This window comes from Trachurus japonicus, chromosome 13 (assembly GCF_045865225.1).
Source record: "Trachurus japonicus isolate A0001 chromosome 13, Traja_1.0".
NCBI lineage: Eukaryota > Metazoa > Chordata > Actinopteri > Carangiformes > Carangidae > Trachurus > Trachurus japonicus.
In genome coordinates this window covers 9,705,384-9,732,927 of record NC_140919.1, presented here as the reverse complement: position 1 = coordinate 9,732,927, position 27,544 = coordinate 9,705,384, and the positions used below count along the sequence as shown (strand labels likewise).

The window sequence follows — 27,544 nt, the reverse complement described above, 5'->3', positions numbered from 1 at the left end:
TTGACGATTCATTTAATAATCGATAATTGTTCGATTAACTGTTGCAGCTATATACTATATATATAGATAATATATATGATAAGCATGCTATAAACCCTGGTTCAGTGGTAAATGTTAAACTACAGATCCAGATCCTTGATGTTTTAGCCGGCGCCTCAGACTCAGAGTCTGGCGGCTGAAACAACGCAGCCGTTCTCAGACTCTCTGATTGGTCGCCCAGCAGCTGTCACTGTGAGGGGTCAAAGGTCAAAGGCCTCTGGGGCTCCACACACAGCAGAGCAGGCCGTGTGACCTCTGACCTCTACGTGTCAGCTGCTGTCTGTCTGCGGCGGCTCCGCTGGTCCAGGATCAGACCCAGAGTCACACTGGGATGTTTAATCAGACAGAGGACGGACATGTGGCGCCGTAGCAACGGGAAACAGAGATTGAAGCTTCATCAACATTCATGTCTTTTGTTTTTTGCACTTTTCACACATCTCTAGAGGTTTTTTTTTCATTATTCTATTTAGCCTGTATTCACACTGTTTACAGTTGTTGTTTATTTATGTATTTATTATTTATGTCCAACAGTTCCATTGTTGTGTACAAACTGCACCTTGCTGCTGTAGCTACACCCCCCGTCTGAGCAATACTTTCTTATGCCTTACAACTACCAACACTGTGAATATATTTTTATTCTATTCTTGTAAATAAATGTATATATATATACGGTATTCCTGAAACATTTTGGTACAAAACACAACTATATGTTTGTTTTTCATCGTTTTTATATCTCTATTTTTGCATATTTTTCTACTTTTTTTTACCTTGTATGTTACAAATGCAACCATCTAAGATAGATAGATAGATAGATAGATAGATAGATAGATAGATAGATAGATAGATAGATAGATAGATAGATAGATAGATAGATAGATAGATAGATAGATAGATAGATAGATAGATAGATAGATAGATAGATAGATAGATAGATAGATAGATAGGTATCTTAAACCTCAAATGCTGTGATTTTTAGTGTATTTTACTGTTTGTTCCTTTAATAAAACAACAGGTCATGTTTCATGTCGTGGTTCACCTGGTACAGTGTGTACCATGCAGACTGTGTCCTGGCAGCACTGACATGTATATATATACTGACTGTATATATAAATATATATTTATTTATAACTCCTATCTGAGATCGTACGTCCTCAGTTTACCGTCTGTGTCTTTAACTATGAATAAAGACTAAAAATGTCCAAAATAGAGCAGAGTGGAGTCGACGCCCTGGAGGATTAAATGTTCTGTTCCTTCTGAACAAACTCAGAGAGGACGTCAGATGTGACGCTAATAACTTCATGATGAAAAAAAAAGTTCTATCCAGATGTTTTACTGGTCCGACAAGCAGCCGGAGAACGGGTTGGAGCAGTTTTAATGTCGTTACACAACTGAATGAAGCCTGGATCTAATCTGTAGTTAAACATGTGTAAGTGTTGGATCAACAGGGTCGACTCTGAACTAATAAATCAACACAACTCCATTAAACCTGAATGTGCTGCTCGTTGTTAAAGGGATAGTTCAACATTTTGGCAAATTGGCCCATTGCCATAATCCCTATAGTCATAGCAGTAGGTTTGTTACCTTTAATTGTCGGTGCAAGCTGTTTTTAGAACGGCGGAGCAGAGCCGTGAGCTGCTCAGAGCTACGCTACGGAGGCTCATGGGATTTCTTGGTTTCCCTCATCAAACTCATCAAATACACAATCCAACAACTCCACAATGCTCTGGTGGACAAGTTGTGACCTGCACATTCACCACGCTATGAGATAATAACACAACGTTACCAGACAGAGTTGTTTTAGAGGGAAATACAGAGACTGCAAATTCATGCAAAACCGCTGATGTGCGTTGCCTTCAGGGACAGTTTTTCATCAAGCAGTCTCTGTATTTCCCTCTAAAACAACTCTGTCTGGTAACGTTGTGTTATTATCTCATAGCGTGGTGAATGTGCAGGTCACAACTTGTCCACCAGAGCGTTGTGGAGTTGTTGGATTGTGTATTTGATGAGTTTGATGAGGGAAACCAAGAAATCCCATGAGCCTCCGTAGCGTAGCTCTGAGCTGCTCACGGCTCTGCTGTTGAACTATCCCTTTAAGGTGGAAATCCTAAAGAGTTCCTCCTTAACAGCAGATAGAGATAAAGCGACTGTGTGAGTTGCACAGATAAACCCTGTGGCCTCCTGCTGAGGAAGCATCTGCATAATGATGATGATGATGATGATGATCGTGATGATGATGATGATGAAGAGGAGGAAGAGCTGCAGCTTCTCAACCTGTAATCTGGGACCACGTGGTGTTTCAGTGAGTGGGAGTGAACGCAGAACGAGTCAAAACTTCAAACATTTTCTCCCTGAAGTCCCAGTCAACTCCCACTCAACATCTGCTGCCACGTTCACACACACACACACACACACACACACACACACACTAAGACACAGAGATTAGACCACTCAGCGTTCTCACGCCTGTCTCGTCTCGTCTCCACGGCCCCGGGGGGGAATCGAACCTGTGGTGGTGGAGCCAGCGACAGACTGACACTCACAAATTAAAAAAAACAAAACGTAGATGTAGTAAATCAACTCGATCCGTGTCGACATGATCAGCGTGACCTCGTTTCCTCGTGTGGTGCATTCAAACGTCAGAGGAATTTTTATGATCAGAGGCTGGAGGAACGTCTGGAGCGGAGAAGGAACGGTGAAGGAACGGCGAAGGAGAGGTGAAGGAGCGGCGAAGGAGCGGCGAAGGAGAGGTGAAGGAACGGCAAAGGAGCGGCGAAGGAACGGTAAAGGAGCGGCGAAGGAACGGTAAAGGAGCGGCGAAGGAACGGTAAAGGAATGGCGAAGGAACGGCGAAGGAACGGTAAAGGAATGGCGAAGGAGCGGCGAAGGAACGGTAAAGGAGCGGTAAAGGAATGGTGAAGGAACGGTAAAGGAGCGGCGAAGGAACGGTAAAGGAATGGCGAAGGAACGGCGAAGGAACGGTAAAGGAATGGCGAAGGAACGGCGAAGGAACGGTAAAGGAGTGGCGAAGGAGCGGCGAAGGAGCGGTAAAGGAATGGCGAAGGAACGGTAAAGGAATGGCAAAGGAACGGTAAAGGAGCGGTAAAAGAGTGGCGAAGGAGCGGCGAAGGAGCGGTAAAGGAATGGCGAAGGAACGGCGAAGGAACGGTAAAGGAGTGGCGAAGGAGCGGCGAAGGAGCGGTAAAGGAATGGCGAAGGAACGGTAAAGGAATGGCAAAGGAACGGTAAAGGAATGGCAAAGGAACGGTAAAGGAGCGGTAAAAGAGTGGCGAAGGAGCGGCGAAGGAGCGGTAAAGGAATGGCGAAGGAACGGTAAAGGAATGGCAAAGGAACGGTAAAGGAATGGCGAAGGAACGGTAAAGGAATGGCGAAGGAACGGTAAAGGAATGGCGAAGGAACGGTAAAGGAATGGCGAAGGAACGGTAAAGGAGCGGCGAAGGAACGGTAAAGGAGCGGCGAAGGAACGGTAAAGGAGCGGCGAAGGAACGGTAAAGGAATGGCGAAGGAGCGGCGAAGGAACGGTAAAGGAATGGCGAAGGAACGGTAAAGGAGCGGCGAAGGAACGGTAAAGGAATGGCGAAGGAACGGTAAAGGAGCGGCGAAGGAACGGTAAAGGAACGGAGAAGGAACAGAGAAGGAACAGAGAAGGAACGGCGTGGTATGACAGGTCAGTGTGTTAATCCTCTATACAGCACAGGACGACCCGATTGGACACAGACGGGTCTGAGCTCCACCAATCAGACATGACATCCTCACCTCCTGCCTCAAGGTTATTATAGTGTTAAGATTTTCATTGGTTTTCATTATTAGTTTGATTATTCTTATTTTTATTTCGTTTTTCAGTTTGTGTTTCGGCTTTTTTTATTTCGTTTGGTTTTAGTGAGTTCAACGAGTTTTAGTTTGTTGACTAGTTGTTATGTAGTTTTAGTTTTTCAGGTTTTAGGAGAAAGCCTCTGAAGATGAACTTCCACATTTGATGGATTTTTCCCTTTCAGTTGCATCCCATGAACTCTGAAGCATCTGCAGTGAAGTGTGTTGATGCCAACTGTTTCTGCTAAATAAACTGATACATAGAAATATTAAATAAAGAAGAACAGGCAACAGGAGCTGCAGGTTCTGACCCGGTCGTCTGATAGAAACCACCACAGACAGGAGACGAAGTGATGAAGAGACACTTCACCTGTCTGACCGGTGATTTAGCTCATGAGCCAATGAGACGAGAGGAAGAAGAGGAGGAAGATGAGGAAGAGGAGGAGGAGGAAGGAGGAGGAGGATGCAGATGAAGCCTGAGAGGAGAGAAACTCTCCAACTGAGTCGACCACATTAAAAAAAGCACAAGGACAAACAGAGTCCATTAAAACCAGCAAACACACACATGCCAGCCTGCAGGAGGTCAAACTCCACGGCAACGCTCAGTCATTCAGCCAATAATAATAATAATAATAATAATAATATTATTATTATGTAATGATGTAATGATGAACCTGAACGTCTCACACAAAAACACAAACACAGTTCTTGTCTGAGCTGATCTGGGAACAGTTAAATCTGCCTCCGTGTCATCGCCAAGTCACAAGTCTGAAACCACCGGCAATGTCACACACACACACACACACACACACACACAGAAGTGCAGTGTAGAGTTGTCTTTGCCATAAAACAAAAAAACTCCTAGTTCTTCTTCCTCCTTCAGGACGGTCGTTAAATCTGTTAGAACTGTTTGTTTTGGTGGTTTTGTTAAAGGTGTTCAGAAAATAAACTTGATTTTGAGCCCAGTCTGTCTTAACATTAGTGTAATAACTCATCTATCAGACCATGCAGCCCAAACTTTGTGCAAAATTCTATTTTAGAGTAAATCCGGGATGAAAGTGGGATCACTGCGCTCCAACACTTAGCCTCGCTAGCTAAGTTAGCAAGCTATAATGTAGCAAGCCTACTAGCTATGTGTGTATGTATCTTTGTAAAATCTATGTGTATGTTTGACTATGTGTATGTCTGTGCAGGTAAGCACATATATGTGGAAATACCCACTAATGTCAGTGAAGACAGATTGCTGCTTTTTCACTTCTTTTTTTTTATTGATTTAGATTTTTTGTTTGTTTGTTTATTTGTTTGTATTTTGTTTCTTTGTTTGTCTTAAAACAAAAAAGAAGAAAGAAAGAAAGAAAGAAAGAAAGAAAGAAAGAAAGAAACTGTATGAGTCACCCCATCATTGATATTGTTTCAGGATGGATTTTTTTGTTGTTGTATCCTTTGTGTTAATTTATTGGAAATAAAATACATATATATATTAAAAAAAAAAAAAAAAAAGCTTACTAGCTAACAGTTAGCTACGTTAGCTAAACACACTTGCACACACACACCGAGCTCGGTCTCGCCCCAAACATTGAATATCCCCCCGTTCGATAACGACCAATCAGATTTGTTTTCCTTACTCGGGTAAACTCGTAGAAGGATGCGCGACAAACAGGACAAACGGCCACTTCTGAACCTTTAAAGTTGCTGAACGTGCAGCAGTTTCAGATGACCTCATGAACTCCTGCACATCGAAGTCTCTCTCTCCTCTCTCTCTTCGTTTTACTCTTCGTCTGTTTTCATCCTCCACTCGTCTCCATCTCCTCCTGGTCTCTCTCTCTCTCTCTCTCTGCCCTGGGGGCTCTTTAATGCCTCCTCCTCCTCCTCCTCCTCTTCCTCCTCCTCCTCCTCTGAGGTTCTTCCTCTCCAGTGAACAGCTGTGTTGTGTTTCCCTCCACCTGAGTCACAGGTGTAAACACAACTCTCACGTGGAGGAAGACGAGGAAGAGGAAGTTCAACATGTTCTTCATCTCCTCACACGTCTGCAGGCGTCTGCACACGTCTCTGATCCTGGGAGGATTGGTCGTGTTCGAGTCCCAGAGGAGCAACAAACAGAGGAACATCTCTATTATATTATTATTCTTCTCTTCTCTTCCTCCTGAGCATCAAACAGCCGCAGCAGAAAACCCTCTGGATCATCATCATCATCATAATAGAATCAGCCTGGTGGTTTGACACGGAGCTGCAGATGAAACCACTGGAGTCGCAGCTCCTGGGGGGGAGCAGTGTGCGTGTGTGTGTGTGTGTGTGTGTGCAGCCATTTAAACCCCCTGAACCTCCTCTTTAAAAACCCCCGGAGGCGTCTCACACACACAAAGCAGCGACGCCCCGTCTCCACTTCATCACGTCAAACACTTTGTTACAACATCAAAGACCATTAAAAGACTCTTATTTTTCCAACACACACACACACACACACACACACACACACACACACGCTCAGCTACAGATCATCATTCACAAAGTCTGGAGGACGATGAACCGACTTTCTGTTGTTGAAGAAAGTAAATAAGTAAAAATAATTCAGAAACTGTGAGACGAGACGAGTCCAGAGCAAACAGAAACACATTCAACTCTTTAAACAGAGAGTAGATTTAGGTTTGTCACAATGACTTAATGTTTTCACAATTAACGCCACAATTAATTAATCGTAAAGGTTTCTAAATACCGCCACTTTCCAAAAAAAGTGAGGAGGAATGGAGCGTTACACTGATGCTGCATTCACCTGCAGTCGGGCAGACGGCCGTCGCTAACAAACCAGATGTCATTTTAGTCACAGAAGTCCAGAGAAAGACGGTAAAACGTGGGTCAGGTAAACAATACGACATCGCCATGACAACATATTGTCAGGTGTATTGTTTTGCCTCGTGCTGACCACAGCGGCTGTCATCCGCCTGCCCGATTTCATGTGAATGCAGCATGAAAAATACCATTGAGTTGCTTGCGATATACAACCACAACGCTAGATGGGAGGAATTCATACACAATGTACCTTTAAACATTTGGTTTAGATGACAATTAATGACTTGAATATTAGGATTATTAACTGGTCCGATATTAAAGGGACAACCAGGAGTTTCGGAAAGCAAAGTGTTTTCACACTACATTTCCCATGAGCCTCTGCGGACACGGTGAAATTCTTGGCAAGAATGTTTTCATTCATCAAGAATTAAAGTCGGAGGTTGGAAGACGATCAGATACCGTCGTAGTTCCGACCATGAACGATGCCAAGTAGCGATCCGGCGGCGTTATTCCCATGACCCGCCGGGCAGCGTCCAGGAAACCGAAACTAGGAAATACTGCTAAATAATAATATTATAATAACTATAAAGACAAAATGATATATTTATTTAAAATGGACCCATTAACAAGTGGTAACGTAGATTCATCCACGTTAACATGAGACTCTTTTATAACCAAAAGCAAACTCCTCTGTGTCTCTTTAAAAGATACTTTGAATATTTCGTATTTTGACCATATTTGATTTTACACATTCATAGTGTTGTGAAATTAATTACTGCATAATAATGGTACCAAGACAATCTATATTGTGACGTCGCTAGTGTAGATTTAATAGTAGGAAACATTAACTAGTGTTAATAACTGAGAGCGGTTCAACCTCTGGAGACTCATGTGATGCTGCAGTCACATGTTACAGTAACAGGTGGATGTGAGATGCAGCAGCAGAGCAGCACTTCACTGTGAAGCGTCTCCAGGGGCGTACGCAGCTGTCAGTGCAACACGAGGGGCCATCAGGGGCCCCCCTCACCCCCCCGAGGAGCCGTGAACATTTGCATGAAAACTTTTCCCCTCTGAGGATCGTCTTCCTGTTTCAGAGGATTTTTCAGCTCAATTATGAGGAAAAAAAAAAAGAAAAAGAAATGAAATACTGTACAAACTTTCAACAGCAACAACTTAAAATCATCATCTCCAGCTGGTTCTTCCATTTACAGAGTCATGCAAAACGTTTGCACTGTTACATTCTTCTTGTTCTTCTTTTTTTTATATTGATTGCCATTGCACTATTATATTATATTTTTTAAATGTACTACCAACCTCTTTCTGTTTTAAATATCCTCTTTCTTCTTTTATTTTTCTTCTTTTTTTCTTGTAATTATATGTGACAATAATATAAAGTAAACTTGTAAACTTGTCTGATACCTTGGTCAAAGTTCTCTGAGAGCTCAAGTCTCCTGGGTTTCCCATTCTGTCGCAGGCTGCTGCTTTGTTTCCCCTTTTTTTACTCTAAAACTGTAGAAAACTAAAATAATACACTGATATTGATTAAAATATTGAAAAAGAGTGTTTCATGTTTAACTTTTCTACACCTTTTGGAGATCGTTTCATCTTAGCACTTTTAAATCCAGGTTAAAAACATTTCTCTTTTCATGTGCTTATAGCTTTACTCTTTTTAAGAACCTTATTTCTTTTATTTTACTTTTTTATTCTTCTTTGCTCCTGCTTTTAACTCTGTGTTTTTGTTTTTATGCTGGGTTTTTTTAATGTTTTGTCTTTATGTACAGTAAAGCACACTGAGTTGCCTATAAATAAAGATGCCTTGAACTGTTCACATTAACACAAACTTTTTACATGATGCCACTGTATCTCCGTCCACTTTGTCCTTTATTCACCAGTAAACTCTCTCTCTTAGTTAAATTAGCTCTGGCTTCACTCTGAAACTCTGTAACGTTTCTGAAGCTCGACTCGTAAACTCAGATCAGTGTGAGTTTCTCTTCAGCTCGTAACCACAGAGTCACATGTCGTCCACCGACTGAACACAGCTCACATTATCTGACCCAACCAAACAACCCAGAGAGCAGCCGCTGTTCAAACATATTATTATTATTAAAGGGTTCCCACTTGTCCTGGAAAACCTGGAAACCTGGAAAATGGTTGACCAGTTTTCCAGTCATGGAAAACACATGGAAAATGAGAAAAAGGATTTATTTTCTAAAACAAAAGTAGAAGTACCTGGTGAGAAAACTAGAGACTTTGAGTTGGTGAGTGTTTCCAGTGTTGGACCCCATGTTTGTGTTGTTCTATGATAAATCCATAGGAATTTCTAAGCATGTAACTGTAAGAGATTATTGCATAACTGTCTTAGAGCCATACACTGCACATGTTTAAAGGATAGTTACCATTTTTTTTACAATCTGGACCTTATTTCTAGCATAAAATACGATAACTTTGGTGTCATTACAAGTCATTCTGACGAAATGAGCTCCAGCCGAGAGCCACGTATATCTGTATAATGGAGTCTACAGGGCAGCAGAATGCAGCCTCTAAATAACACATTATCTGCAGAGAAACTCCTTCATTTCACCAATATTTAGTTCTGATAGGCTAGTGCTATTCCCCTCTGAGTCCGGGGTGGCCTGTTACAGTAGATGAGATGACATCATCCAGGTCAGAGGTCAGTAGGTCAACCTACAGACCCCGGATGTTGATAACAGCTAACCCCGGACTCAGAGGGGAATAGCACTAGCCTATCAGAACTAAATATTGGTGAAATGAAGGAGTTTCTCTACAGATAATGTGTTATTTAGAGGCTGCATTCTGCTGCCCTGTAGACTCACATTATACGGATATACGCGGCTCTCGGTTGGAGCTAATTTCATCAGAACGACTTGTAATGACACCAAAGTTATCTGGGTGAGTAAATGATCGTATTTAATGCTAGAAATAAGGTCCAGATTGTAAAAAACTGTAATTATCCTTTAAAGATGTGCCGTCTATGACTCTAAGTTATGCAATTTGTAATGACACCAAAGTTATCTGGGTGAGTAAATGATCGTATTTTATGCTAGAAATAAGGTCCAGACTGTAAAAAAAACGGTAGCTATCCTTTAAATCAGACTTCTGGGGCTGAGAGAGGAAGAAACATAGAAACAAATGTAGAAAATAAGGTACAACTGTGGAAAATAACACTTCTCCAAAGCATGAACGGGACAGAGGATGTACAGTAGAATATGATCAGGTTGTGTTACCTTGACCAGCGCTGCCAGTCCGTTGAGAAACGCCGGCTTCTCTCTGGACAGAGTCAACATGTAGAAAACCGCCTGCTCGCTGCTCTGACCTCGCCTCAGCACCGGGTAACGGTCCATGACACACACACACACACACACACACACACACACTGACACACACTAACACACACACTCAGTCAGCCAGTGTGACGGAGCAGCAGGACGGAGAAGAAGATGTTGCTGCTTCTCTCTGTCTCTCTAAAGTGGTTTCACAACTGTCTGCAGACAGAGCTACTTTGGGACGGATGGAGAGCAGCAGTCTGCCCCTCACCCCCCCTCACCCCTCCCTTACCCCCTCCTCCCTTCATTCTCCGAGTCTTGTGAGAGCTTCCTGAAGTGGGCGGAGTCTCTCTCTCTCGCTCTCTCGCTTCTAATCTAAGAAAAGAAAACAACTTGACGAAGACGAGGACGAGTTTCAACTGACTGGAAATAGGAGGATAAATTTAATCCAGAGGAGTTCACATATTCATGCGTTCAGCGTTCGGTTTAATGGTCGCCATGGTTTCCATGACTGAGCTTGATCCCTGTGGTGAAGGTCACCTGGACAGAAATAATAACACTGACAACTTATTTATGAGACGCGGTGATGAATTGATTATTTTATTTTTGGAACTTGATTCGCTGCATTTTCTATTTTAAAGTAGAAACATGAAACGCTCTGTGATCCTGACTCTGTAAACTCAGGGTTTTTCTTTATGAGATAAACACATTTATTGTAAAGATAAAATTTGGCTGAGCGCCTAAATACTTAAAGGGATACTTCAACTTTTTTTTTTTTTTTTTTTTTTTTAGAACGGCGGAGCAGAGCCGTGAGCTGCTCAGAGCTACGCTACGGAGGCTCATGGGATTTCTTGGTTTCCCTCATCAAACTCATCAAATACACAATCCAACAACTCCAAAACGCTCTGGTGGACAAGTTGTGACCTGCACATTCACCACGCTATGAGATAATAACACAACGTTACCAGACAGAGTTGTTTTAGAGGGAAATTCATGCAAAACCACTGATGAGCGTTGCCTTCAGGGACAGTTTTTCATCAGCAGTCTCTGTATTTCCCTCTAAAACAACTCAGTCTGGTAACGTTGTGTTATTATCTCATAGCGTGGTGAATGTGCAGGTCACAACTTGTCCACGAAAGCGTTGTGGAGTTGTTGGATTGTGTATTTGATGAGTTTGATGAGGGAAACCAAGAAATCCCATGAGCCTCCGTAGCGTAGCTCTGAGCAGCTCACGGCTCTGCTCCTCCGTTCTAAAAATAGCTTGCACCGACAATTAAAGGTAACGAACCTACTGCTATGACTATAGGGATTATGACAATGGGCCAATTTGCCAAAATGTTGAACTATCCCTTTAAAAAAGAAGGAAAGTGTGGAAGTTTTGGTATAAAAATGAAGTTTTATGCTCAAACTTGATGTTTCTGCACTGATCTCAGTAGTTTACAGTGTTTTCTTATGGAGCCTTTGCACAGTTTCATTCATTGTTGTACATTCATATGTGCTCTTTTTATTTGTTTAGTTTATTGATGATTTTATGATGCACTCCTCTGTAAAGTGTCCCTGAGTGGCTTGAAAGGCGCTTTCTAAAAAAACGTATTATTATTATTCATTAAACTGTGCAACATGAAGTAATTTAACACACAATGAAGGAATAAAGAAACTGAGGAATGATCCAATAAACCTGTCAAACTCAGCTCATGATGATGAAGTGTTTTTTAATCCTGCAGAGTCACGCAGCTAAAAGCTAAAAGCCAAGATTCATTCGACTGTTTCACATGTTCATTGAGTAATTAAACTGTTTCTCTGCATTTGTTCACACGATTAATCATTAATCATTCATTTGTTTTATTTATAATAGATATAATGTGGTGTCTCCATCATCTCTGAGCTCTGTAACACTGATTAAAGGAGATGTGGCGTCTCGCTGCAGCTCTGAGCAGCTCAATGACGCCCTCTAGTGGTGAAGACGGAGAACAGCAGGAGGCACAGCTGCACTAAAACTATGACAGAAAACTGAAGTAAAATCCTTTGACGTTTAAACACCGACGACTGATTAAATAACAATTAACAGCAACAGTTTATTTATTTAAAAAAGCCAAGAAAAATTTACTCCCTAATAATATTCAAAAAATGTTCAAGGAAAGAGAGAGGAGATATAATGAGCTAAGAGGGAAACTTAACTTAAAACAACCGAGAATAACTATACTACATTAAAAAGCATGTGTATTGCTGTGGCGGGAGTAAAACTGTGGAATATCTTGACAGAGGATCTCAAAGCAAAAACATAACACAATTTAAAAATAGATTAAAACATATGATAGAAAGCTATAAACAGGATTGATTAATTGGGTGTTAAACTATTTATTTCTTTTATTTTTTGACTACACTTGTTAATTATTGGATACTTATTTTTCTTTCTATGACTCTGATTGCAACTGTAATACTGTTTAATTATTTTTTTATTTTATTTTTTGGCTTCATTTCTTCATTATAGGATACTTGTTTCTTTCTATGACTCTGAAACCATGAAGAGCTCTAATGGATTTAATGTAATATTGAATTAAAGGGTAGCCAAGGCATTTATAAGCTGGATAGCTTCTCGATCTATTTATGAATGAATAGTGAACGAATGATGGTGTTATGGAAGGTTGACTGACTGTGATCGATGCTCAACTATGAACAATTTTGTGTAAAAGATCGAATAAACTAACTACTAGGCTGCTAATAAAGAGAATAAAAAACGCTCTGTTGGTGTCGTCTCAAGACTGGATTACTGCAGCAAACACACACACACACACACAGATTTACTGCTGCTGTCCCAGATAAAGAGTCCACTCCTCTTGTCTTATCTGTCCTCACACACACACACAACGACACACAACGACACACACACACTGATGATTCACTTCTCCTCCTGTGCTAAATGTGAGGCCGGTGGTGCAGCAGCAGCAGCAGGTTATATCTGTCAGTCTAGGTGGACAGGTTCGATGTCGGATATATTTGGACATGATCTACGAGATGCTGCTGCTGCTGTGTGTGTGCGTGTATGTGTGTGTGTGTGGTGTTGTGTTCAAAGTGCCCGGGTATATTTGGTCTCGCTAATCCTCGGGGACGGGAGCAGAGATGCCAGAACCGAGAGGCAGGAAACACTCGCTCCACGAGTCCAAAGTTAAGTTGAAAACATGTTAATAATAATAATGAATAATAAATGAATGAAGAAGAAGTTGCTTCATGTGTAATGTTGGTTAATCCTCATGCAATGATCGCTGGATCGATCCCCAACTGTGCTGCGTGTCAAACCCTGAGTCTCTCTCCCCACTTTTCTGTCAATTAAAGGCAAAAAAAGCCCCCAAAAAATAACTAAAACAAAGAATAAAATGTTAAAATACTGATATTTAAAGGGATAGTTCAACATTTTGGGCAAATTGGCCCATTGCCATAATCCCTATAGTCATAGCAGTAGGTTCGATACCTTTAATTGTCGGTGCAAGCTATTTTTAGAACGGCGGAGCAGAGCCGTGAGCTGCTCAGAGCTACGCTACGGAGGCTCATGGGATTTCTTGGTTTCCCTCATCGAACTCATCAAATACACAATCCAACAACTCCACAACGCTCTGGTGGACAAGTTGTGACCTGCACATTCACCACGCTATGAGATAATAACACAACGTTACCAGACAGAGTTGTTTTAGAGGGAAATGCAGAGACTGCTTGATGAAAAACTGTCCCTGAAGGCAACGTGCATCAGTGGTTTTGCATGAATTTAGTTGTTGGATTGTGTATTTGATGAGTTTGATGAGGGAAACCAAGAAATCCCATGAGCCTCCGTAGCTCTGAGCAGCTCACAGCTCTGCTCCACCGTTCTAAAAATAGCTTGCACCGACAATTAAAGGTAACAAACCTACTGCTATGACTATAGGGATTATTATGGTAATGGGCCAATTAGTTGCCAAAATGTTGAACTATCCCTTTAACTTTTAAGTGAAGTGAGGAAACTGCAGCTGTTTTTGACTAAATAAAATGAGCAACAAATATGTTTTTACGTTCTTCTCTGATCTGTTTTCAAACAGCTGGACCTTTCAAAATAAAAGGGGGAAACAAATAATAAGAACTAAGCCTGGTGGAGTTAAAACTGACACGCAACGACGGAGAGACGGCGTCCGTGACTTCCTGTCGAGACAGAAAGACGACAGACACAAAGTAAAAGGTGGAGGATGATGAGAAAGATGATGATGAACTTCCTTTTTAATTTCCACTAAACCAAATCTGAGCCCAAGGGAAAATATTCATTATTTCCGTCCTGGTTGTTTTCTATTGGACGACACAAAAGCTCCCTTCAAAATAAGAGCACAAACACACACACAGACTGAGGTGGCTGCTCATTAAGAACGATAATGAAATAATCTTGTCATAGGAACGATGAGGTCATCTTGTGTGTGTGTGTGTGTGTGTGTGTGTGTCTGTCTCACACAGACAACACACACTGAGACTCGTGCTCCATGTGCCAAGTGTGTGTGCCAGGACGGCGTGTGTGTCAGATGGTGGAGAGCAGAGAGAGTTCAGCTCCATTCAAATCTGCTTTTTCCTGTCGTGAATGAAACTGATCTCGTTTCAGACCTTTAGATCTGCAACAATTAAGTGATTATTAACTATTTTGATAATCTAATAATCAGTTTGAGTCGTTTTTTAATTTTAAAAAAGTCCAAATTCTCTGATTTCAGCTTCTTAAATGAATATTTCTGGTTTCTTTGTTCCTTTATGACAATAAACTGAGTCTCTCTTTGGTTTGTGGACAAAACAAGACATTTGAGGACGTCGTCTGGTGGTTTGAGAAACACTGATTGATATTATTCAACATTTTGTAACATTTTATTGACCACACTGCAAAAACTCAAAATATTACTATGGATATTTGTCTTATTTCTAGTCAAATCAAATGTCATTATACCTAAAATAAGTATATAATACATATTATACATGAAAAAGTAGCTTGTTTTTAGACACTTTTTACTTATTTCAAGCATATTTTCACTTGAAATAAGTAGAAAAATCTGATAGTGGAGCAAGTTTTTCTTTCTTATTACCAGCACAAAAAACTTTCACTGGCAGATTTTTCTACTTTTTTCAAGTGAAAATTAGTTTGAAACAAGTGAAAATGATCTGAAAACAAGTTCATTTTTAGGTGATGAGTCTTATTTTAGGTGGAAAGAGATTAGTTTTGACTAGAAATGAGACATTTTGACAAGAAATAAGACAAATATTCTTGGAAAGATTTTGAGTTTTTGCAGTGCAAACAAACTAATGGATGAATCGTTTAAATAATCAACAGATTAATCGATAATGAAACTAATCAATAGTTGCAGCCCTACTGACCTTAGATTTTTAAGTCTGAGCAATAACTTTTAAATATTAAATGTTATTTCTTGTCAGAGTGTAAAAGTCTCAGATGAAACTACAGGCAACACTCTAATGTGGATCCTTTCAAAATAAAGTGTTGGTTCAGCTCTTCCATAAACACAGAAGAGCCAATAAGAGAAGCTCAGACCTCCATCCATCTTTCTTTCTTTCTTTCTTTTTTCTGATCAGATCTGATCTGCGTCTTCTCCACATCGATCTCTATGGTAACAGGCTACGCCCAGAAACAAACAAGCAAACAAACAGAACAGACGACAGTGAATTGTAATCTGATTTGAAACCACTTCTGTTTTCTGTTTGATTCAGATCTCATCTGGTTTTCCAGCTGTTCAGACGAGAGACATCTGGACCTGACAGCAAAACAACACTGGGTCCTACATTTCCCATGATGCATCTCAATATAACTGCTACCCAGACTGGTCCTGTCCATTAAACGACCTTTAACCCTTTGCTGCCAGATGTTACATCACATTTATCTCAGTGATAAGTATGATAATAACAATAATGTTAGGAGGACAGGCTCCTCTCACAGAGATTTATGATGAAAACTTTATTTTCCTCAGAGAAAAACTGAGTATAAACGACTGGTAGAAATAAAAGGTCAGGACATGTTTGATGTGATTTAGTCGGATTTTAGTGAAATGTGCACAATCACTATGGAAAAACAAAATAGCATCTAACAAATCAGCATCAAGCTGTTGTTAGTGTGAATCTACCACATGACAACTTCAGTTCTGGCCTCAAACATTGAAGATCAGCTGAGCTACAGTTCAGTTCATTCACTGGCTTTTCCCAGAACTTTCAAGTGTTTCTCATGTTCTTGTCTATGAATATTCTCATTCATTCATCCAGGTCATTGTTCTTTCTGGGAAAATTTAATCGTAGGCAACTGGACTTGTATTTATCTAGGAAGGCATTTCGCCTCTTATCCAAGGGGCTTCATCAGTTCATACGCATCGGTCTCACTAGACAAATACAAGTCCAGTTGCCTACGATTCAATTTGAGAGAGAGAGTTCTCATGTTCTTCACCACATGACCAGAGCATCTGGACATGAAGATCTGACATGTGGTTGAAAGCTCTGGAAAAAGTTGGGATCAACTTTACTAGAAAACAACTATTTTCAAGTTGAAACCTCCCATTATCCACTATTATTGATATTCAATAACTTATAATCACATTTAAAGGGACATTGTGTAACTTCTCCTGTTATCTATTCACGAAAATTGATTATTTAGTTCAAAAGTCTGTTTTTCATTAACCAGCCGTTCATATCATTCATATCTCCATGGAGCGGGTAAGCTCGGTGCTGCTGCCATGTGGTGTCTCCATGTTTTTACGTTCAGTGGCAGCGTGACGGTAGGAAACCACGGAAACTCAGCGGAGACACCGGAGCTGTCAGCTCAGGTGGAGGTGGCGTCTGTGAAAAGTCACCGTGGTAACACAGTGAGGAGGAATGGAGCGTTACACTGATGCTGCATTCACCTGCAGTCGGGCGGACGGCCGTCGCTAACAAACCAGATGTCATTTTAGTCACAGAAGTCCAGAGAAAGCCGGTAAAACAATACCACATCACCATGACAACATATTGTCACGTGTATTGTTTTGCCTCGTGCTGACGGACCACTTGTTTACATAGAGGCTTGTTTATGCTGTTACGTGCAGCGGCTGTCGTCCGTCTGCCCAATTTCATGTGAATGCAGCATGAAAAATACGACTGAGTTGCTTGAGATATACAACCACAACGCTAGATGGGAGTAATTCCTACACAATGTACTTTTAAAGCAAGAAGAAATGATTAAAAGGTGATACCATCATATCATTAATCAGCTCCAACAGGTAAAAGCTGATCTACAGTCTAATAATCCTGAGGTGAGTCTGTGTAACAGCAGCAGCAGCAGCAGCAGCAGCTGTATGAGCCTGTAGCAGCAGCTGCTCCTGTTGATTTCACAATAAGAGTCTGAACGTTCCCGTGGAAACTCGTCTCTCTCTCTCCCTCGCACTTCTCTGTTCATATAACTTTGGTTTGTTTTTTTTTCCTGGTTAATTGTTGGTTGTGTGAATGAGTAGCAGCCTCATGTGTGTGTGTGTGTGTGAAATGCTTTAAAAACACAAGACGCTCGGGGGGGAAGAAAAATCTGTCATGACAGTGAGTCAACTGTGACTAATTACAGGCCCTGCAGCTCCACGCCTTCCTCTTCCTCCTCCTCCTCCTCCTCCTCTTCCTCCTCCTCCTCCTCCCCCTCTCTGGAGAAGAAGAGGAAGAAGAGCTGAGAGTTTCTGCTCTGAGGGAAACACAACGACGTCTCCTCCTGCTGAGGAATCTGCCTCCGAGTGAGTGTGAGGTGCAGCTCAGCTCAGCTCAGCTCAGCTCAGCTCAGCTCTATCTGCACTGATCTAATGTAAATATGACTCATTGTGCGCTGGCGGCGGTCGCTCCGGTCCAAAGGTCGCTTCGTTTCGTTGTTGTCGTTAACTACGGGGAGAACAAAAGGATCTGAGCTCTGACACACCGAGGCTCACGGAGGTTAATATGAGGCAGTAAAGATGCTGATGGCTCCTTCCTGCCAAGAAATTACAACCAAGAGAATTAAAAAAAACAAAAAAAAAACCTCTGAAGCTCCAGACTGGTGACATTACTCTGGTTCTTCCACCACAGAGATATTTAGACGTTAACTGCTCTAAACAGTTAATTAACCAACAAATACCACTGAGCATCTGAATTCATTAAACATGTAAAGAAAACTTAAGAAAGAAAACAGGTTTTACAGATTTAATTTAGGTTTTTACAGCCGACACAACTGTAACTCATTAAATACTTCTTCTAATAAAAGCTTAAAGGTAGATGTTTGTATTAAAACTCCTTCAAAATAAAGGTAGATGTTAGTGTTAAAGCTCCATACAGTATAAAGGTAGATGTTTGTGTTAAAACTCCTTCAAAATAAAGGTAGATGTTTGTGTTAAAGCTCCATACAGTATAAAGGTAGATGTTTGTGTTAAAGCTCCATACAGTATAAAGGTAGATGTTTGTATTAAAGCTCCATACAGTATAAAGGTAGATGTTTGTGTTAAAGCTCCATACAGTATAAAGGTAGATGTCCATGTGTAGTGTGATTATAAAGCAGCTCTAGGTTCTATATTAATACTGTGAAAGTATCAAAGCCTCAGTCCACAGAGAAATGCACACAGCCTGTATTCAGAAACTGAGCCTTAAAACCAGCCGTCACGACTTCCTGTCACTTTGTGATGTCACAACTAAGCCCCGCCCCCTCACCACCTGGACCCACCACCCATCCATCCAACCAACAACTTAGCAGGATTTGGTTTCTCTGAGTGTTTTATTCTGAAATCTGCTTTATTTTCACTGGATCGGTCAGAAAACAGTCAGCCAATCAGAAGAGAGACTCAGAGCCTCCTCCTCTCTTCTGATTGGCCGACAGCGGGAGAAGCCAGACCCTTCAAATTAAAGACAGTAGAAGTAAAGAACAAAACGATGTGTTTCAGATGTTTACGATCGATCTTCTGCAGACAGATGAGGATCTACGACGGCTCTTGTTGGTTCGATCCTCATTATTCACAACAGAACAACAATTAAAAACAGTCGTCATGGCGATGTTTACAGCTCAGTCGCTCAGCGTGTGTTTTAACATCAACAGTTTCCCAACACTCGACTCTGATGTCGTCTTTCCAACTTTTTTGTTTTTAAATCTGCTGCCTACAAACTGTCGGAGCAGCTGATCCTCTGTTCACTCTGATAAATAATTATATTAGACTGAATGTTTGTGTGGAGACTCATCGTTTGGCTTTTCCTTATCGGCACTATTGAAAATGAAAGTTTTATTCACTCTGTATCAGATGTTACATTCACACTCACTTTAAATCACTTTATTAAAGGGATAGTTCAACATTTTGGCAAACAGGCCCATTGCCATAATCCCTATAGTCATAGCAGTAGGTTCGTTACCTTTAATTGTCGGTGCAAGCTATTTTTTAGAACGGCGGAGCAGAGCCGTGAGCTGCTCAGAGCTACGCTACGGAGGCTCATGGGATTTCTTGGTTTCCCTCATCAAACTCATCAAATACACAATCCAACAACTCCACAACGCTCTGGTGGACAAGTTGTGAGCTGCACATTCACCACGCTATGAGATAATAACACAACGTTACCACAGAGAGTTGTTTTAGAGGGAAATACAGAGACTGCTTGATGAAAAACTGTCCCTGAAGGCAACGCACATCAGCGGTTTTGCATGAATTTCCCTCTAAAACAACTCAGCATTAGTCTTTTAGCCTGGTCCGTCACATGATTGTGTCCCTAGAAACACAGTTTTTGCAGCTTTGTTGTTTTCTGAATTTGTAGCTTTGTGTCTTTGCATGTGTTTTCTTAAAGGGATAGTTCAACAACAACTTGCATGAGGTAAATTCTTGCAAAACCGCTGATGCACGTTGCCTTCAGGGACAGTTTTTCATCAAGCAGTCTCTGCATTTCCCTCTAAAACAACTCTGTGTGGTAACGTTGTGTTATTTATCTCATAGCGTGGTGAATGTGCAGGTCACAACTTGTCCACCAGAGCGTTGTGGAGTTGTTGGATTGTGTATTTGATGAGTTTGATGAGGGAAACCAAGAAATCCCATAATGAGCCTCCGTAGCTCATTATGGGATTTGGGCTCTGCTCCGCCGTTCTAAAAATAGCTTGCACCGACAATTAAAGGTAACGAACCTACTGCTATGACTATAGGGATTATGGCAATGGGCCAATTTGCCAAAATGTTGAACTATCCCTTTAAGAACAACTGTCCTCCTGATTATTAATGGAGAAATCCAATCAGCCAATCACGTTGCTGAGGAGCTTCACTTCATGTTTACATCAAACAAAGCAGAATAAAAAAATATATATATATTGCAATTACAGATAATACTGATTGTATTTTTGCTTTTCACTTTCAATGAAGAAATATAAATGCTTCATATACTTTAGAATATGATTTATATCTCTAGCACCACAACCCTTCATTTATGGTCTGTTGTGACACATTTTTATCTTGATCAATAAAACTGCAGCTCCTGTGATATTGATATTGATATTGATATTGATATTGATATTGATATTGATATTGATACTGCGGTCGGCCATATTGATCATATTCTGAGTAATTGCTCAGCCGAACATCACAATGAGAAGGAAAATAATTCAAAGGGAGAAACTGACTCTCTATATATGTGGTGACACAAACACTGGGATCTGATTATTGACTAAATATCAATATTCATTAATCACACCTGTCTGGAAAATGCAAAAACAACGGCACTAAAGATTAAAATCAGATTCCTAGTTGTGGACGACCTGTTGGTTTTAGACTGAAGGTGTTAGAGGCTCTTCTGCACGACACATTTCATACATCCAGGTCCAACGTAGGGGAGGAAGGGAGCACGTGAAATGTTATAAATGACGCTGTAGAGCCATTTTGCCGCTCGCATGTGTTAAAAAAAACAATAAACCCCATACATTTTGCACCAAACCTGTTGCATGTGCAAAGTTTCATGACTTTTTGGACACAAGAAAGTCTTAAACCTGAACTGATGAAATATGCGCTAATTTGCATACATTTCCAGAACAGAAATCTGAACAATGGATAAAGCTACTTTCAAAATTCTTGTTTTATTTTGTTGACATATTAGAGTCAGAAGTTTTTACAGAGGAGGATTTTGGATATCTCTTTTTATCACTCTGTAAATGAGAAAATACTGTCACCAGCCCTAAAAAATTCAATTTCGCCATGTTTTTTGGAATAAAATGTTGTATAAATCAGGCTGTGAATGATATATCAACAATCTCCTCTGTAAAAACCTTCAGAATATAGACAGGAATAAAACTGGAAGGTTTGGTGTCTGTAAGTGCTGCTGAAGTGGAGATTTTAGGTTCAGAGTCTGAGTCTGAAAAACTCATTTTGAGAAAACGGCCTTTAAAGACTCGGACTGTAAAACTCCATAGATTGTTAATGTAAACCGTACTTTTACGATTGGTTGCTGACACGGAGGAAATGACAATTTTTGGAGCCACATCATTGTTCAGGAGAGAGAGAGCTTTACAGTGACACCTGACATGACATGGGTCAGACTAACTTTTGGCAAATTTAGTAGAAAACTACCAACAAAAGAGACAAAATGAAGTAAAATAAACACCTTAATGTGGATTTTCTACCATTTCTTTCGACTTTCCTGAAGGAATTCATGTTAAGGGAAAAAAAATAGCCCAAAATCTCAAAATTGATCAATGCATCAGGTGTTTTTGCCTGTTAGTGTGGAAATCCTGCAGAGTTCCTCTTTAAAACGTCTTATTTCATGCAGCAATGACTGAATGACCTGTTGCTGTCAACTAGCTTCACTATACTATAAAGGGTTAAACAGAGCGTCTCACTGTTTTACTGCCAAGTCTCTGCAGGAGGCAGCAGCACCACAACCTGACCAGATTCTGTGTCTCCGTCCCACCGAGCCGTCTTCACTCCGTCTCACGCTTTGTAATTAGCAGCTGGAGATGAGACGCCTCCACACAAAACATCAACACACATAAAAAGCTGCTTCTTTTTTTTATTTTTCCTAAAGGATCTCGTCTCTGCAGCTTCATTCAGACACGTTCAAGATGTCCAACACCGTCCCACCACCGTCCACCCCCACCGTCCCGTCCCCACCGCTCAGTTTAGGAAACAACAAACAATGCGGTTGCTATGGGCTCATGTGGGCGCCCTGAGACCGCATGTCAGCAGCCGTTCAGACGGTCCACTGCCAAGTTACAGACACTAGTTCATACACTGCAAAAACTCAATATCTTACCAAGAATATTCGTCTTATTTCTAGTCACAATGTCTCATTTCTAGTCAAAACTCATCTCATTCTACTTAAAATAAGACTCATCACATTAAAAAGTAGCTTGTTTTTAGACACTTTTTACTTCTTTCAAGCAGATTTTCACTTTAAATAAGTAGAAAAATCTGATAGTGGAGCAAGTTTTTCTTCCTTATTACAAGCACAAAAAACTTGCTTTCACTGGCAGATTTTTCTACTTATTTTAAGTAAAAATTTGTTTGAAACAAGTGAAAATGATCTAAAAACAAGTTAATTTTTAGGTGATGAGTCTTATTTTAAGTGGAAAGAGATTAGTTTTAACTAGAAATGAGACATTTTGACAAGAAATAAGACAAATATTCTTGGAAAGATTTTGAGTTTTTGCAGTGTGTTTGTCAGGAAGAGGAAGAGGAGGAGGAGGAGGAGGAGGAGGAGGAGGAGGAAGAGGAGGAGGAGGAGGAGGAGGAGGAGGAGGAGGAGGAGGAGGAGGAGGAGGAGGAGGAGCAGCCGGCCTGTAAACGATCTCCTTCCTCGAGGTCAAGTTGATAAAGACTCAGACCGAGCGTCTGCAGGAATATTTGCAACATTTCATCACAAACCCCGAACTCAGCTGGCGAAATTATCACAGCAGAGAAATTCCTTCAGATAAGTCAGATAAGAAGGTGCTGCAGGCAAAAAGAAAAAAAAATATATATATATATCAGACTGGAGCAGATTCTCCTTGTCAGAGTCATGGATATAAAATGAGCACGTCGTCGTTCACCTTCACAACCGATGGAGACCCGACGGTGAAATCCTTCCAACAGGAGCTCCTTTCATCGTTTTAACAAGATCAAGAAGCAGCAGCAGCAGCAGCAGCGAGCGCCAAACGTATGGAACCACACGGTGCAGCCTGATCCTGATGCACGGCTCATCAGCGCCAATAAACTCACAACACGCTCATCAAAACACACACACACACTAACACACAGCACGGCCACACCGAGGTGTCGGGACGAAGTGAGAACAACACACCACCAGACGTTACAGATGAAGTGAGAACAGCAGGTCGACAGAGAGGAAACATAAAGAGCTTCATGGTTGAAATCTGTTTCCATAATCATCTCTAGTTGTAAATAATTAAAGCACAGGGTGTGAAAAAGTCACGGGTTCAAAACCACTAAAAGTTTCCGTCATACGGTTCAGCGTCAAAGAGAGAAAGTGCAGATCAGAAATCCCTCCGGTGTAACATTGTTGTCGGCCATTGTTGTACCATCAAACATAATGAGACATTTATAATTATGTTGTTTATTTATTGTCATGTTTCTTCTCATTATTACATGTATCATTATTGTTTTGAATTATTCATTCATGTATGTATTTTTCCTTTTTTTTTTCTATATTCGCTGTATATTCAACTTTTTTCTACTTATTTTTACATCTTATCATTTAACTATTCCTTATTTTCTTGTCTTAACTTGTAACAAATTTGGTTTTTGAATATGAGGCTTTCATAAAAGCCTTTTTGGGTTTCATACCTCCCCTTCGCACATCCCATAATGATTGTTCATACTATTTTAAAGCAGAAGTAAGTGATATATTTGTGTTAATATAAGTCTTAAATAGTTCTATCTTCCGACAGCAATCACTTACATAGAGTGTTTGGACTGAAACACGGGTCTGTCAGTCCCTCTGCTCTGCTCTGAGCCCAGGAGAAAACATTTATCGTATCCTACAGTTTTTATCCAATGAGGAGAGAGAACGGCATGCAGGGCTGTGTGTGCAGCCAAGGGACGCCGTGAATGTGGCGACGTAGCGACGAGGACTGTTATGGTGCGTTCAAGGAAACTCGTATTTTTCCGACCGTGAAGTCGTACCAGTTCGATCTGGTACGAGTTCACGGGTCAGAAGTTACGAGTGGCCGTTATAGTGACTTTCACAGGTAAAACAGGTCGGAAAAACACGAGTGGGTTGCCTGAAACGCTACAAAGTCATAAGTTGTGACTTGAAGCTGTAATTTACGATTTCAAAAGCCTGCCTGGAACGCAGCATTAGCGAAAACGACCGGACCACTTACTTCTGCTTTAAATGATATATTCATGCAAAATAAATAAAATTAAAAATTAAAAAATTGTTATTGTTACGTCAAGTCTACCGCTGTGGGGCCGGTCTCAGATTAAAGAGGCGGGGCTATGACATCATTATTCCACAGAAGATCAGATTTGGATGTCTACATGAAAACGCTGAGGCGGCGTTTTGACATTTACCCGCTCTGGGACCCGTTTCCTACAAACAGCCTCCCTTAAAAAAGGGCTAAATTTGATTGAATATCTATCTTTTTATTTATTCTAACTTGATACACATTTGCTAATGTTCCAAATATTCCATAATATGTTGAATATAAAAAATAAAAGACTGTGTTCAATGGAAAAGTTGTTTGTTTTCTTTAAAAATAACATATTTTAGAGCTGTGAAACCCTGAAACTGATATTTTTTTTTCAAAACATCATATCACACCACCATCTCTAGTTGTAAATAATCAATAAAAGTCCAATCGCTTCTTTGTAAATCGTTTCCCCCTGCACCACTGGACACGTCACAACGTCTGACTGGTTTTCTTATTAATGTCGTGTTTGTAGAATTAAATTAACTGCAGTTTCACATACATATATCACCACTCACACACACACACACTGAATGTAATGAAGCTTAATGAAGCATTTAGTTCAGTTTCTCAATCAGTGACAGACCCATTATTTGTGATGATTTATGAATTATAAAGAGACAGAGAGAGAGAGAAGGTCGCTCCTCTTTCTCTCTCACTGAAACATAAACAACAAGACGATCCGACGTTGGTTAAGGTTTTACAACCCTGGAGGAAACTGTAACTGTAAATTCTCCACCTGACTTATAATAGATTTTTACTGATTTATTGTCAGCTGAAACAACAGAGGAGGAAATCAGCGTTCCTACATATTTGAAATTTCCAAATTCCATACTTTTCCAGACTCTAATTTCCAGACTTCTCGGTAAAATAATTCATATAATTTGTGATGTTTAAGTAAATAAATGTGCATAATATATATAAAAAAAGCATGCAATTTATCCTTTGTTTTGATTATTCTGAGTGGGTGTGCCATTATGCAACCAAATGATTTCCAGGAGATACGTACAATAGCACATACAAAATAATTAACCCAAATAACTTCAGTTCAGATAAGACCAAACCAAGATAAGTATTGAGATAAATATATTTCCATTTTCCACACTTTTCCAGACCTGGAAATGTATAAAATCAAATATCATACTTTTCCATGCTTTCCATACTTGCGTAGGAACCCTGGGAAATGTCCTGAATGAATTTTGATTCAGATTGAACATTTAAATTGTGAACATTTTGCTTTTTTGGTTTAATCTGGACTGATTTTAAATATCTTACATGGCAGATATTTCCTTTTTTCCTTTTTTTTTCAACAGTTTAACAGTAATTGAGAAATATGAAGTGAATTATTAGTTAGGTGCAGTTCTCTTTACTCTCGTTTAGTAAAAACAAACGATACCAACGCTGCATCGTCTGTCTGACCCTGAATAAACCTTGATGTTGTTTGATAACCGTGAGACACTTGGTCCTGTGATGTAGTTTAGACGTTGTCATGGCGACGTGCCGTGTCTCAGACTCACCAGTCGCTCCATTTCCTGTTCTCTGAGCCGCTCCTCCCTCTGGCGCCGGTGATACTCCAGCAGCTCGTCCTCGTTGTCGCTGATCTCCGTGATGCTGTTCTTCCTCTCCCTCATCCCGGGGTGGGGGTGGGGTCTCCCCGCCGACATCTTCCTGTGGGTGCGGGGGCTCGCCGCGGGGGACGAGCCGGGCAGCGAGCCCAGGCTGTAGGCCGGAGACAGGGCGTTCCCGAAGCTGGCCTTCCGTGCTCCTCCTCCTCCTCCTCCTCCTCCTCCTCCTCCTCCTCCCTCCAGGAGGCCGAAGGTGGGCGAGGGGCTGCGGGCTCGGACCCCTCTGCTGCTGCTGCACATCGCCTCCTCAGACGTGGATCCGGTTTTCCGTCGGAGCCTGGGACTCTCCAGAACGACCTTGTTGCAGAGGCCTGAGGGGCTGTCGGGAGTCCTCAGGGTGGGGCTGGACCATTATGGAAGAAATAATAATCCCGATTATTTTTGATTGACATTGAAATCACGATTAATAAACACGATTATTCATTGATTTCGAAAAAAAAAAGGATTTATTGAGCCACCAAAAGTCAACTTTAAATCTAACTTTAACTGAGGTTTCACTTCAGGCTTCTTCTGGCTTCAGTGATGAACGAATAATACCAATGTAAAAACAAGAAATAATCCATATCCAGTGCCATTTCACTACTCGGACTCAGAACTCTGAGCTAGAAATCTCCACTTCAGCAGCACTTACAGACACCAAACCTTCCAGTTTTATTCCTGTCTATATTCTGAAGGTTTTTACAGAGGGGATTGTTGATATATCATTCACAGCCTGATTTATACAACATTTTATTCCTACAAACATGGCGAAATTTGATTTTTTTAGGGCTGGTGACAGTATTTTCTCATTTACAGAGTGATACAAAGAGATATCCAAAATCCTCCTCTGTAAAACCTTCTGACTCTAATGTGTCAACAAAATAAAACAAGAATTTTGAAAGTGGCTTTATCCATTGTTCAGATTTCTGTTCTGGAAATGTATGCAAATTAGTGGATATTTCATTAGATATTGTCTCATTTACATAAAATTTGACAAAACTTGTAATACAAAAAATATTTGTCTTAATGTAAGTGATACACTTGGGAAGTTTCATAGTTAATTTTTTTTACCCTGTTCACCTCCCCCTTAATGGGAAACGCCGGATGCGCTGGTTGGTAAGTTTCGTTTTCACTACTACTGTGAGGCTGAAAACAGCTGTGATACGTGCTTTCACGTCTTCAAACTAGAAACGTTTGTTTGTAACAACACCGGAAAAAGTCGCTAGATTTGTTGCTAGTCGCTTTTCACAAAACAAGTCGCCAGGAGGGTTTGGAAAGTCGCCAGATAGCGAGAAAGTCGCCAAGTTGGCAACACTGCACACTCACTGCTGCAGCTGCAGGCAACAGGTGCATTCACTGTGCTTTACTTTACTTCATTTGTTTATTTAGTCGGGACAGTGCATATTAATGAACAGTGAGTGCATAAGCACTCACTGTAAATACACCGGATTTAGCACTAATGCTAAATTACATCCGTAGTCCCCAAACAATACAACAATTAACATAGGAGGATTGGACATGATTCGTTGAATTATAAAAACTATATAATCTATTCTATACAGTTGCATTGGACGTGCTTTTACAGCGCAGTAACTTGCATACAC

General features: G+C 40.7%; 1 protein-coding gene across 1 annotated transcript in view; it reads right to left on the bottom strand.

Moving 5' to 3' along the window:
- phldb1b (pleckstrin homology-like domain, family B, member 1b) overlaps positions 1 to 27,544 on the bottom strand; it is a 146,956-nt gene that overhangs the window by 50,354 nt on the left and 69,058 nt on the right. The window contains exon 8 of the mRNA XM_085796635.1: positions 25,854 to 26,292. Coding sequence (XP_085652761.1) covers positions 25,854 to 26,292 — 439 coding nt within the window. The remainder of the gene's footprint in view (positions 1 to 25,853; positions 26,293 to 27,544) is intronic.